The sequence below is a fragment of the Lingula anatina genome, chromosome 7, assembly GCF_051362555.1.
Source record: "Lingula anatina isolate TDL-2025a chromosome 7, LinAna3.0, whole genome shotgun sequence".
NCBI lineage: Eukaryota > Metazoa > Brachiopoda > Lingulata > Lingulida > Lingulidae > Lingula > Lingula anatina.
In genome coordinates, this window is record NC_141773.1 from 23337260 (window position 1) to 23350859 (window position 13600).

At 35.8% G+C, this 13600-nt stretch overlaps 1 protein-coding gene across 1 annotated transcript; it reads left to right on the forward strand.

The window, feature by feature from the left end:
• Positions 1–5631: 5631 nt before the first annotated feature.
• LOC147760924 (clytin-like) lies at positions 5632–6606 on the forward strand. The gene is made up of 2 exons (XM_087018119.1): positions 5632–5715; positions 6055–6606. The coding sequence occupies exons 1-2, from the start codon at positions 5632–5634 to the stop codon at positions 6604–6606; spliced, it is 636 nt and encodes a 211-aa protein (XP_086874245.1).
• The last annotated feature ends 6994 nt before the right edge of the window (positions 6607–13600 follow it).

A 13600-nucleotide genomic window follows, 5' to 3' on the forward strand; every position in this document is an offset into this window, starting at 1 on the left:
CCGACATCGCCAGCCACCTAAACAAGACAAAACCTATATATATATATATATATATATATATATATATATATATATATATATATATATATATATATATATATATATATATATCTTTTTTTTTAAATCAGCTAACTGTTCATCATATGGTTTGTGATTGGTTTACCAGATTAAATAACATATTGAACTAGTCTATACACATCAAGCACCTTTTGCATTGCGTGGAGAGATATTCCACTCTAATATATTATATTTTCAAAAACGTTTGTAATAACTGTTTAGATGCATTTTTTTGCATGCCATAATGCAGGGGCGGATCCAGGATTATTTGAAGGCGGGGTCCTGAACACCAATCATCGGATGCGAAGCCGACCATCGCCCACTTGGCGTGTGTTCGGGCCTGCCCCGAAAAAGTTTTTTTTTGTGTGTGTTTTGGAGGGCAAACGGTGATCATTTAGTACGGTTTAGAACTATGATTCAGCTGGTTAAAATTCTGATTTCAAAAGGGAATATAGGTGTGATATAATTTCAGATACCGAGGGGTGGGTCAGGACCCCTCCTGACCCCCCCCCTCTAAATTTGTCACTGTAATGTGTGCATGTACCACAAATGCACATATCAGCTTTATCAAACAAACGCAATCCCTATAAAGCCGCTGTAATTCGCTGTATACCTTATTATCCCGTATAACCAGTGTGGAAGCACTGTCACTCATCAGCATGACAGTCAGTCCGGTTGTCAATAGAATGAAGAACATTATTGCTAGTTCCAGTCCTTTTGCGGTGATAATCTTGTCAGATCTAAAAAAACGACATAAAGACAAACATCGTTTACCAAAGTCTCGCGTGCGACGGGTGGCAAATATTATTAGTTATCCTAGTTATTGTTGTAAAACACGGTGCAACCTCCTTGTCTAGTACCTATACTTGTCAGACATGTGGGCAGAGGTAGATATACAAGGCTAAGTTAAAGAAACTGTACATAGTAGTCGGAAAGGTAAATTAATACCGAAGAATTACAAACAACACAAAGCAGAGGATATGACAAACTCATTTTACTTGACAATGTGGTTGGAATGTTAAGTGTTCTCAAACTACACAGGTATTCCAGACATTTCTGTCACTCAGTTAAATACACTGTTAATCCACGAACATTTGAGTTTGAAGTATCAATATGGTAGTTACGGGATATAAATTTAAAAGATTTAGGGTAATTATTAGATCACAATAAGCACGCTTATTTAATTCATCATCCACCGTTCTTATATAAATCAAAAACTTGCTTCAATAATTTCGTGGCACACATACAGGTATTCTGTATGGTGCGTTGTAAAAGAAAAAATCGAATTGAATGCGTGATTTAAAAAAAAAAACATCATTGTTAAGTAAGCCACTGCAGATATAGCCGACAGAAATGTGCCTGGAGCCAGCAATGCAATATACACAACCAAAAAATCACCCGCACTGAATAGCAAATGAAATGAAAATTAGAAATTCACATACAAAGAAAAATGAGGTTGAATGAAACTTATTTTTATCTTGTCAGTGTGTTCCCGTCATATTGCTTCTATTCTGTTTGACGTACCACGCTGTGTGTGTTTTTTAGCTACCCAATGACGTTGGCATATACATTTGTATATCATTTTCTGATTGGCATATTTTAGGGAACATGAAACAAAGGTATCCATATCTCATTACTTCAAGAGGTATAAAAAAGAGAAAATTGAAGTTGAAGATGTCTCAGAAATAGTTAACAGAAGTGTTTTATAACCCATAAAGACATATATTTAATTTTAGACAGTGAAGCTGGCACTTGACGTTTTAGTTAGTTCCTATATCTTCCATATTATAGTTGTACTTGAACTGTTGTCTACTTCTTTACGATATGATATAATTAACTAAATATTTAAAATGTTACATATACGAGACAAGTGAAAAAAAAAGTGATAGTACCCTGTACAATGTAAATACAATTAAAGGTATTTACGAGAATCAGACTCTAAATTTCTTAGTCGACCAAATAAAATCTTTCTATTAATGTTTATAACACATTTAATATGGCTCCGAAGCTTATCCCATGGTACAGTTCTGTAACATGCTAAGGATGGCTTTCTGAAAGTTTTGACAGTGTTATGCCAATTTCTCAGTCGTTCAACTATCCTTATTTACGCAAAAACCCTGGAGGAAAAACCCTGGAGGATGGAATAATGTACATGTAGCACTGATATCATAACACATGTTTGATAATAGTAAACGTCGTTTAAATGATCGTGTCAGTATAAAAATGAAAAAGCACAATTGCGACTACACCTATCCATAATATATAGCAACAGTGCAATTAAATAAATATTTACCATATGTTTGCGTCCGTCGGTTTTCTCCCGACACAGTCAATCAACACAAAATAAATGAAATGTTGCTCAGTATGTGTATGGCATTGAAAGTGGTATCATCACATGAGGGTTATTACCATAATAAAGGCATCAGTTGATTGTATGTAATCGAGGTCTGAAGTCAATCGACACAACAACATTAAATACTTCCTTTGTCAGTGGTGTTAGATGTAGGTATTATTCATTGTTTTTAACCTTTTTCTCCAAATTCACATTCACAGCACTATTTTCACGTGTTCAATGTAACATTGGTCTTAGTGAAATTTGTAGGAATGGAAAGCAATTTGAACAAATAAAAAACGCCAATACAAAAGTTTGGATATATTGGATTTCTCCCCTTAATATAGAACAAACAATCAGAGGCACAAGTATGGCGAAGCAAAACACCTTTGTCTATGAAAAGTGAACTTCAATGTAAGTTAGCCCGAGGGGGCTTGGGTTGAATTCATGGATGACCCTGACATTTAGTCTCTTTCACATAGAGTACATTCAAAATGATATGTGAAACGAGTAAATATGCCCATGAAATAAAGCACAGATGTCGACTTTCATTATGCTCCTATTTGGCCAATTCAGTGTGCATCAAAGCCAAAAATGTGTCAGTTGAGATGTGAATTAAGATGTTGGGATTCATTTTGATATTAAACCATCGTATGTTGGCTTAAAATGGAGACTGTATATTTTTCCATTTTTTTCATAAAATTAATTTGTAAAGAATTTATAAAGTTAATTCTAATATTGACGAGCGTCACCGTATAAATTGTTTAAAGGTTTTAATAAAATACGGATGACTTTATGGTAAAACTCTCAAATGATGTATAATCGAAAAAAGGACAAATAAATTAGCCAAAGATATGTCGAAAGAGACAAAAATACTCACACGCATTCTCATGCAAAAATAAGGACAACGTACAAATGGACAGTATTACATCACAGATCGTTATGACATCTAAGATTCCATTTTAAGCAAATATATAAAATGTTTTTCATTGTCCACAACTTTAAGATGTAAGATTATAGGCTACACATCTCGAAATTGCTTTTCATTCCTACCAGTTTTACTGAGACCAATGTTATATTGTGTATATAGTGCTGATGAAGTGAATTTGGAGAAAAAGAAAAAAAAAAAACATGATGAAATACAGTGGGGTAATACCTACCTAATATCTACCAACCACTGACACACGAGTTATTTCATGTTTTTTTGTGAGAAAATTCAGACCGCGATAACATACAGACACCTGGAGTATTAATTATGCTAATGACCCACATATGACGATACCACTTTCAAAGCCATACATATATTGTACAACATTTCAGTTATTTTCGTGTTCATTGACTGTGTCGGGAGAAAACCGGAGGACGCAAACATATGGTAAATATTTTTTTAAAATAATGTCCCTTTTGCTATAGATTATGGACAAGCGTAGTCTAAATTATGTCTATTCCATAAGCATATATTTACAAACATGATCATTTAAATGATGAGTCTGTATTTAACATAATGAAACATGTTGTAATATCACTACTAAATTTCTCAAGTCTTTAGGCTGTGCATGTTGCATTGCTGGCTCCAGACACATTTCTGTCGACGACATCTGAAGTGGCTTCACAATGCTGGTTTGGCTTTTTTTAATCACACATTCATTCAATTTTTATTTTTTTTGAACGCGCCATACGGAATATGTGTTCCACACTACATCTTTTAATTCTTGGCTTACTCGGTTTTCTCTTTTTCATCGAAATCAAATCAGAAATTGCTTAGTGTAAAATTCACATTATATTGCTAATAATACAAAGACAGGTATACGTATGTTTGCTGTGAACCTATAGTGCTCACAAAACGTTTGAGTAAATTCTTAAATTATCAACATCATTCTGATACTTTTTGAATCAATTCTTTTGGGCCATTCATGACATTTTCATGACAAGATTCAATGCAATCCACACGTACATTGATTTTATTTCAATGTAGTGTGTAGATGTGTGTTTCAGGAACGGATGATAACCGGTCTAAGGTGCAGTGGGCCTCAGCATGGGTTCACTGGACCACCATCAAAAAGTATATATGTGTGTGCGTGCAGCTTTTATTTTGACATGAATTATGTTCCAAATTATGACTGAAAAAGCAGTAGTAGCGCTTTTCGAAGTTTATTTTAACCATTTCAATCAAATGTACTGTAAATTCAATACATAGTAAGTCAAAACTACCATAAACCCAGTCAAGATTCCATCTGACGTGATGGAAAACCTCCCTGCTATTTTTTCCACCTATCCAAATAAGTTTTGTTTTATGTTTATTTGTTATTTGTTATATTTTGCACCTATCCAAATAAGTTTTGTTTATGTTAATTTGTTACTAAACCCGATATTTTTGAAAATAGGCTTAGTGTATAAAAATATGCCCAAAACGAGGATCCACTGCCGTTGAGAATAAGAGTGGTGTCACTGGCATATTGCGAAATTTTACATTCAGTGTTCCCTACACACAATGGGAAACAGAAGTGTCACCCCTACTGAACCAAAACTTGGGGGGGGATAAATGACTGTGGAATGATATGCTCCTGGAATCATTTTATTAACATAAAATTCCACAAAAAGTAAAAAAATGTAGACCAGGCATTATAAATTCTCAAGATATGCCTACTTTGATTATTGATTACTTGATTATTATTTGATTACTATGATTCAGTGGGTGACACTTCCAATGTCCATTGTGTATATTTTTATACCTGATATTTCTTTATAAGTTTTAATCAAAATTGAGAGCATTTCGGTACACAAAAGAAAAATGTATGGGGAGAGTGGGTCACCCTGGCGACAACCCTTCGAAATTTTAAAATAATCGGATAAATGAGCAATTCTGACTGACTGAGGCATTACAATCAAAATTTAATATTTTTAACCATTTCTGCGCCTTCCCCCGTCTTTGTCAGTAAAGATCTCTGGGCCCAAATGTAAATGGCCCTCTGCACCCTTAGGTTGAACCACAGGGGACCGCAGTCCAAGGTCTCCACACTCTCAAAACTGATCGAGTGATCAAGTGCCTCAACGTTCATGTGTTGAAACGCATCCTCAGACTAACCAGTGAGCTGCTGTATATAGGCCCGCTGATTAATTAGATTAATTGGGGAATGTGAGATGGTTTTGTGAGCTTCCGTAACTAAGGTTTTAAATGATATCTTTCAAATCTTATATCTTTCAGAATATAACTGCCGTAAGAAAACCTACACCCAACCAAGATGTTCTGCAGTCTATTGATTACTGTGTTTGCTGTCATGTTGACGAGTGGCGTTGGTTCCACACTGGTTATACGGGATAAAAAGGTATCAAAATTACCTGTGCTGACTTACCAAAGTTTTTCTTTACCTATTGAAATCTTTCTCGGATAAGGCTCGAAAAAATTCGTTCTCGTGTATGTGATATTTGTTGTTTGAAAAAAAATTCCAATTTGACTTAACGAATGTTAAAATTTTAAGGTCGGAATTTGCAGTTTAGGATCACGCTTATAACCTCTTCCGGTGAACAGTGATGCCTAAAGAGTCGACTACTTAGACATATAAACACAAAAACAAAATATTCATAACAGACGAAAAGCATGGGAACATTAACAACGTAGAAAGTTGATAGAACCTGAATCATAAGATAATTAATGCCTCTTAAAGGTTCAAGAAGAGCCACCAAGTGATGTTTGGGCAGCCAAATGGAGACATGTCATAGAAGATCTCGACGTTAATGGAGATGGAAAAATGGATGAAGACGAATTTGTTACTGATATTGCTGCGAGGGTAGGAGCTATAACAATGTCCACTAAAAAAGAGAAAGAAACCAAAGTATATTTGAAGGGAATATGGGACAAGTGGTGGAAAGGTCTTATGAATGACGACAATTTAGGAAGTATTTCAGCTGAAAACTTGATCTCAGCCAAGACAGAAATCCAAGCTAAAATGGTTCATAACCAATACCTGGATATGGACGTTAAATGGGCTATCACGTTCTTTGAACTGGTGGATGCAAACGGAGATGACATTCTTGTTAGTGATGAGTTTGCCAATTTTCTCAAGATTTTCCGTACTCCATTTTCTCCAGAGATTTTCTCTGAAGTAGATATCAACAGCAACGGTGCTATAAGTAGGAATGAAATGGTCATAAACCATTTGTCTTTCATTAGTGGCAACGGTAAGTTAGGGGCGGATTTTTATGGTAAAATAGAGTGATCCAATCGCGGGAGGTAAGGGGAGCATAGTGGAAGCGACATTTAAACGACTGAACACTTTTATCAGCAAAAGACTCTATTTTGAAATTAGCCGAAGCCAAAAGTAAAATTGCCGATTCCATTCATTTTCAAGGATAAAAAGAGAAAGGCAAAAAATAATTAATTTATAATAATAATTATGAAACAGAAGGAAAGACAGACAGGGTGGTAATTGAAGGAGAGTATAGCTTTTGCTTTATTTTTGGTTTTCGGTTTGCCGACAAATATTCGGCGACTTTTGTTTTCGAATCAATATACCCATTCATTTAATAAAACATAATAAGTTGAAAATATGTGTAATAACTTGCTATATTATTAAGGATGTTGAGTGACGCAGAGATTAAGTATGATGTTCTATTTTGGAATACGTTAGAGGTTACCTAGCTAATATTTCAACTGAGGGGGTACAACACTTTGTGAAAATACGAAACACTGACAAGATCAAATTCGGATATTCTGTTGATTCCTTGCTTAATTGAACCCTTTCAGAATCAAAATATTCGATCACGGGACGTGCTTGTATTCGCAAGGGATAAAAGCAATACATGCAATAAATATGTATTTTTCACTAACTGAAAAAGAAAATGCAGGGCACCGGAAAAGATAATGAGCTCTGAAAATGACTGTTGTTCACGACATCTGTTTACCGGAAACAATGCAGACTTCGTGTGTTTTACTTTTCCGCTATTATACGGGCACTGTCTCTTGCATCAGACTCAACGTGACTTTTTACTAAATAATAAACCACATAATATAGGCATAGACTGACAGGTACACTGGTAGATCGAAGTTTTGTTTCGAGAGAGGGGGTTTGTGGTGGTGAAAACGATTAAATTTCTCAACGTCCGGCAAATCTTACGACTCTCCCGTGAAACATAAGGCACAGGGGTGGAAATATCCCTTGGTTTTGTCTCGTTTTGCTTGATATACATGTACGTATAAAGGGGGGGGGGGAGGTAGGGTACTATGATGGCTAATATCTTGGAAACACGCTCATTGTTTTCTTGAACTTTTATTGAACCAAAAATAGTTAAACACGTTCTGATACAGTATCAAAGGGAAATAAGGTAGAAATAAATATACAAAATAAAATTTCAAATGGACTTATTCTGATCTTGTTACTTGAGAAATAAGGCCACGTGCTTTACATTTCTTTACACGACAAACTCACTTATATAATGACTGCATGTTAAACTATCAACGCATTAATAAATGATTACCAAGCTTAAAAGAACAATGATAGCTGCAGAAAATACGATATAATAAACATAGGCTAGCAACTCATTAGGACTTCTCTAGCCTCTTGAACTTGTAACAGTTTACATGAACTTCCGGGGTCTTATATCGTCTTGAACATACGTACCAGTACATACACTGATAATTTTGACTGCTGGCACTGTAATAATTTAATTTTTAATAAATTAAAATTGAACAGAACTGCATGCAATGGTATTGCTAACTGGGATGGGGATGGATAAACTCACTCCGGGTCGGATTATTTGAAAGGGGAAAGGTTCCGCGGATGCTTGGCGTGGGGTTCGGGAACGGTGTCATTTTGTACTATAATTCAGCTAGTCAAAGTTTTAATTTCAAGAAGGGACCAGAAATCGAAGGGGGATCAGAACCACCCGGAGGCGTGTATTTTTAAGATAAGGATTCCCTTAATTTATTCATTCTCAATTGCGTTTTTGAAGATTTAAAGCAAAATTTCACTCTTTAAGATAGCAAATTAACCGCGCGCGCGCGCGCGCGCGTGTGTGTAAGAGAGAGAAAGAGAGAGAGAGAGTGTGTGTGTTTTTGTGGGGGTCTATAAGATAAAGAATGGATCATTTTATCAATTTGATATAACCAAAATTTTCCAATATTTGGTTCGAACTGCGAAATATAGTGAGAGAGCGAGAAGGGAGGCATGCACGATGACTGTGGTTATGAGAGAATCATCATGCAAGCTTCCCAATGCACCTTTGGCAAGGGTCAAAGCCTCTTTAAATGTGATAGCAGGACCAGCCCTTATTTTGAAGTCATCAGAATATATGACGTAAAATATTATTTTTAATAATGGTGTATTGTTGAAAATGGTCACAGTGTATTTTCACGATGGATAAAAGCAACTTCGACACTAACAGTACGTATTCGCGACAAAAAAGGCAACTAACAAACTGATGGTGCAGGAAAGGGAGAATAAACAAAAAGTACTTAATTGCGCAAAAACGTATTGAATGGGTTTTAACGACCATTATACTGCAGATAATTGCAAATATTACATCAAAGCTCGCCGAACAAAGGGCATCATTTTATAGCTAAAAACCACCAATCTTGCTGAACATACAAACCTAGCTGCCAAAAACCTTTGAACCAGGTGAATATATTTATGTGCGACCACTTAAATGAAAATAAGGAAAAATATTTATAATAAATAAATAAAAATTAAAAATAAATTAAAAAAAAAACAAAACATCAAAACTATCCAGAACAAAAGACACGGAGGAAGCATATTATTCCTGAAGTCTGTCTTTCGTAATTGAAAAAGGTGGCTTTGTTTTTAAAATAGCATATTTTGATTTCAGACAGCAAAGATGATCAGTTACTTTCTATTATTGTTTATTGCCAAGAGTTACATGCAGTTATAGCGCAATTAGAGGATAGAAGAGGCAATTAAGACGCTTTGGGTTTTTTATTGCGTGTGTGACGACTTAAATGAAAAATGGACAAATGGAACGTCCAAGTGTCCTTTCTTTCTACAAACGCTATAAATCATCTAAGCAGACACACCAATCTTGGGGAAATCTACACGGCATACTCTCCTCCATCAGAGTAGCAATTTCTTTTCTTCCTTCACTGCCAGCTCCTGTACGTACACCATGGTAGGAATTTGACAGCCAGACGTATGTTTCACCTTTAATGACACACTTTATATCGTTAATAATGGATGAAAATCCTTCACTGGTTACACGAGCAATAAACTGCGAGTCACTTTTTACGCCCAGGTCCCCCATGTTAAATAGTGTAGTTTTTGCATTTTTGCATTCCTTTTGTCACCCCCTGTAGAATGAACACGAAATACGGGAAATGTTATTTTAATGTTAGTGAATTGCTAGGAGTAGTCACAGTACGCATTTACATTTGAAAAGACATCTAACACACTCTTGGTGCAGAAAAGAGAGAATAAAACAAAAATACCTAATTGCGAAAAACGTATTGAATGGGGGTTTGCGACCACTAAATTACACATTATGCAAATAATGCATCAATGCTTTCCGAACAAAAGGCATCATTTATAGACAAAAATCCACTTTTATACTTTTAAAAATAGAGACTTGGTTTGCAAAACCACCAATCATGTGTAGGGACAAGAACGTGACATAATTATTTTCGATAGTCATTTATTGCTCAGAATAGTAATAGTACATATCCACCGCTGAAAAAATCGACTGAGACACTCTTGGAGCAGAAAAAGGAGAACACAACATAGACAAAGCTAACGGTCCTGATGGAATTCCGCCAAAACTATTGAAGGAATGCACCGCATCATTAACTGACTCTTGTGCGTTCTTATTTAAGTGTAGTACGTTGACTGGTTAGCTGCCTAATATTTGGAAGTTGGCGAATGTCACGCCTGTGAACAAAAAGGGTAACAAGGTAAAGGTAGAAAACTACAGGCCGGTATCCACACTTAACTGACAGAACTAATCCTACCTTATCTTAATGACACTCATCATGTTTTTTTTTTTTTTTTGTGCAAAGCGTTCAACTAGCACCCAACTAGTACAGGCATTACATTCAATAGGGAAAATTTAGATAGAGGTGAGCAGATTGATATCATTTATCTAGATTTTATCAAGGCGTTCGATGTCGTACCTCTTCTACTTTCGGTACATTAACTGCCTGGCTAGGAAGATATCTAACCGCAAAGACAGCAAAGAGTATGCTTAAGTAGTAAAATCTCATATACTAGTGATGTAACTTCTGGAGTTCCACAGACTAATCTTGGGGCCACTGATGTTTTAACCTTATGTCAATGACCTACTTGAGGTTGTTGCCCGGTAACAACAATTATTATTATTTGACAGTTGTTTTAATTATGCTCTTTTTAGTTCTTGTATATAATTTTGTACTCAATAAAGTCATTTAAATCTAAATACTTCCGGCATCGATTATCAACATAGGGATAAATGAAATGGTCCTTAAGACGTGAGATACCTAGACATTTTGACACATTATTATACGTGTTATGAACGTGTTAAAAACGCCATAGCGAATCGTCCGTTTTATGACAAGTCTAAATAATTCACTTTTCAACGATCATAAAATCGTTTGTTAGATGTGACATTAGTGCCAGATAAAAATATCAATTAAAGGGATTATTTACAGAAAAAACATGGATTTCAAAAGGTAACCCTAACAATCTGTTTGTCTGTCTGTTCGCCAGATTGCGTCCGTCTGTCTGTTTGTCTGACTGCATGCATGCACGACATTATGTTCGTGTAACCAGTTAACTCAAGCAGCAATTGTATCTTTGTTAACGTTCAAAGTCTGATAAAACATAATTGTTTCATATTTGCAAATCTATTTCATTTGTTAAGTGAAAAGTTTTTTTTCTATGACTAGTAAAACCCATACCCATATCTGCGCTTTATGTAACCCGTTGCAAAAAATGGCAGACATGGAATTACCGTATTTTCCCGTAAAAATCCGCCCCCTCTCCACTGTTGCCTATCACCCAGGCTAACTCCTTTATTATCATTTCACTTTTGCTTATAGCGCCGTCGCTGTTGGTATCTACCTCAGAGAAAAGAGCCGAGGAAAATGAGGCGCGGAATATTTTCAAAATGTTAGAATACTCTGTCTTGTTCAAATAGTCATTCTCATCTGCATCCACCATCTCAAAAAACGTAAGCGCCCATTTAACCTCCGAGACCAAGTGTTGCATATCAACCATTTTCGCTCTGGTTTTAGCCTCGGTTAAAATAAAGTCATCTGCTGAAACACTTGTCAAGTTTTTGTCATTCATGAAGCTTTTCCACCCCGTGTCCCAATCTTCTTGCAGGAAAGCTTTCATTTTCTCCTCCTTCTCGGCAGACTTCGTTATTGCTCCCACTCTTGCCGCCGTCATATTAACGTATTCGTTTTCATCCATCTTTCCATCTCCGTTCACATCCATGCGGTTAATTATTGCTGTCCATTTCTTTGCCCACACATCAAGTGACGGATTGTCATCGTTAGAAAGCTAAAATGATAATAAAAAAACTTTTTGTCATGGTAACTTATTTGCTAAAATTAAATGTAGGTTTATCTACTGGATTCACATCCCAGGAATAAACCAAAACACAATAAGATTTTCCGTTTGTGTACAAGCAAAAGTTGCATTTATATCATATTTACCCTGCCAAATGCTATCAAGTTTTAAGACGGCTTTCATGACATTGACATTACCATATACCGGGCAACATGAACACCATTAATGTGATATATGTATGGGTACTCAAACTAGACGTCTTTTTATATCACAGTCAAATACATGTAAGGTATGTGATAAACTATACCTTTTCACCTCGTATAGCCAGAGTGGAAACTCCATCACTCATCAACGTGGCAGAAAAACATATTGTCACTAGACTGAAGAGCATGATGAGTGGGTGTTGTTCTCCTGAAAGCGTTATCTGAAAGAGCCTGGAATAGTAATAACATTTAAAGTTACATATGAAGTCAAAATTTGCAATTTAACCAGGCCAAACACCATCATATAATTTTAATAGCACAGCTAGAAATACTTCAGGGGTATTTACAGGCATCATTATGGCAACGGGCGCTCTCAGAATTCCTGTGTTTTGTTGCAAAAACATAATGGTCTGAGATCGTAACAACCATCTTTGGATTCTCACAATAAGCTATGGAGCCACCCAGGATATTGAAAGTGCTCATTCCAGAGCATAATCAACCTTCTAATAATCTGTACCAACCCCGCGAAGCTCAATTGTCTACAAGAATATCCCTCTGAACAGATTTGAAATCCTTGCTGAATGTATGACTTGCGTTATCTCAACTTCCGAACATTTGCTTCCTCATTGGAATCCAAAGTGGAACATCATGGTTTAAGGGTGCTTGTGTAATGTTGGTAATTGACAGCCACGAGTGAATGAGGAGCGGGGAGTGTTTTGTAGACGAACTTATTTTATTGACATGCACTTATGATAGTCATACAACTTCGTGTAATATAATGTAAACAGAGAGAAGGCCGATGAAGATTGCATGAGGTAAAGATAGATATGGAAAGAGAGCGGCCCGGGAACCAACTAGAAAGAAGTTAGTAAATAACATTAAAAATTATAACGGTTCTGTACTTACTACCTCACGTAACAGCAAAAGATAAACAACAGCCTCGTCACGCTTCTTCTAAATTTTTATTATTATTAATTAATTTATTTTTTGAATGGACATTTTCGCCAGTTTTTTGCTTTTTGGGCCACATGACATGTTAAATATGGTCTATAGGATTAAAATTTAAAAAAGAAGTTTGTTAAACGGTTTCAAGCTGTTGTGTAATCATTTGTTAACAAAAACATGGAATTGAAGCTCTGAGAACTATCTTCATCACGTTAATGTTTCACTGCCCTTCTGCTGTTATATTTTACATGATGTCTTCGACCATGCAAGTACAAAATGTACCCAAATTTTGATATAGAAAAAGGAAACCTGGGAATCCATGTTATTCAATAATTCGATATTATTGTTTCGCACATCTCTTCCAGACGTTTTGTTGATAAGTGATAAATAAATAAAACAAACATCAGTGCGATTTTTACAGGCAGCTCTACCATAATCAAACGTCTAACCTGTATGTATGGTGGGATTGAACAGACACTATTAGCAGAAGTGTGCCCTATTCCATCAAAACAACAAATGCTTACCCGCATTGTATAAGTTAAACAGGTGTGGTAAACAAAACACCTATTTGT

Bases quoted from the DNA above. Each gene is read 5' to 3' on its own strand.
- LOC147760924 (XM_087018119.1), top strand. From the start codon at position 5,632: ATGTTCTGCAGTCTATTGATTACTGTGTTTGCTGTCATGTTGACGAGT. The intron at 5,716-6,054 runs GTATCAAAATTA...TGCCTCTTAAAG, and splicing joins TGGTTATACGGGATAAAAAG to GTTCAAGAAGAGCCACCAAG.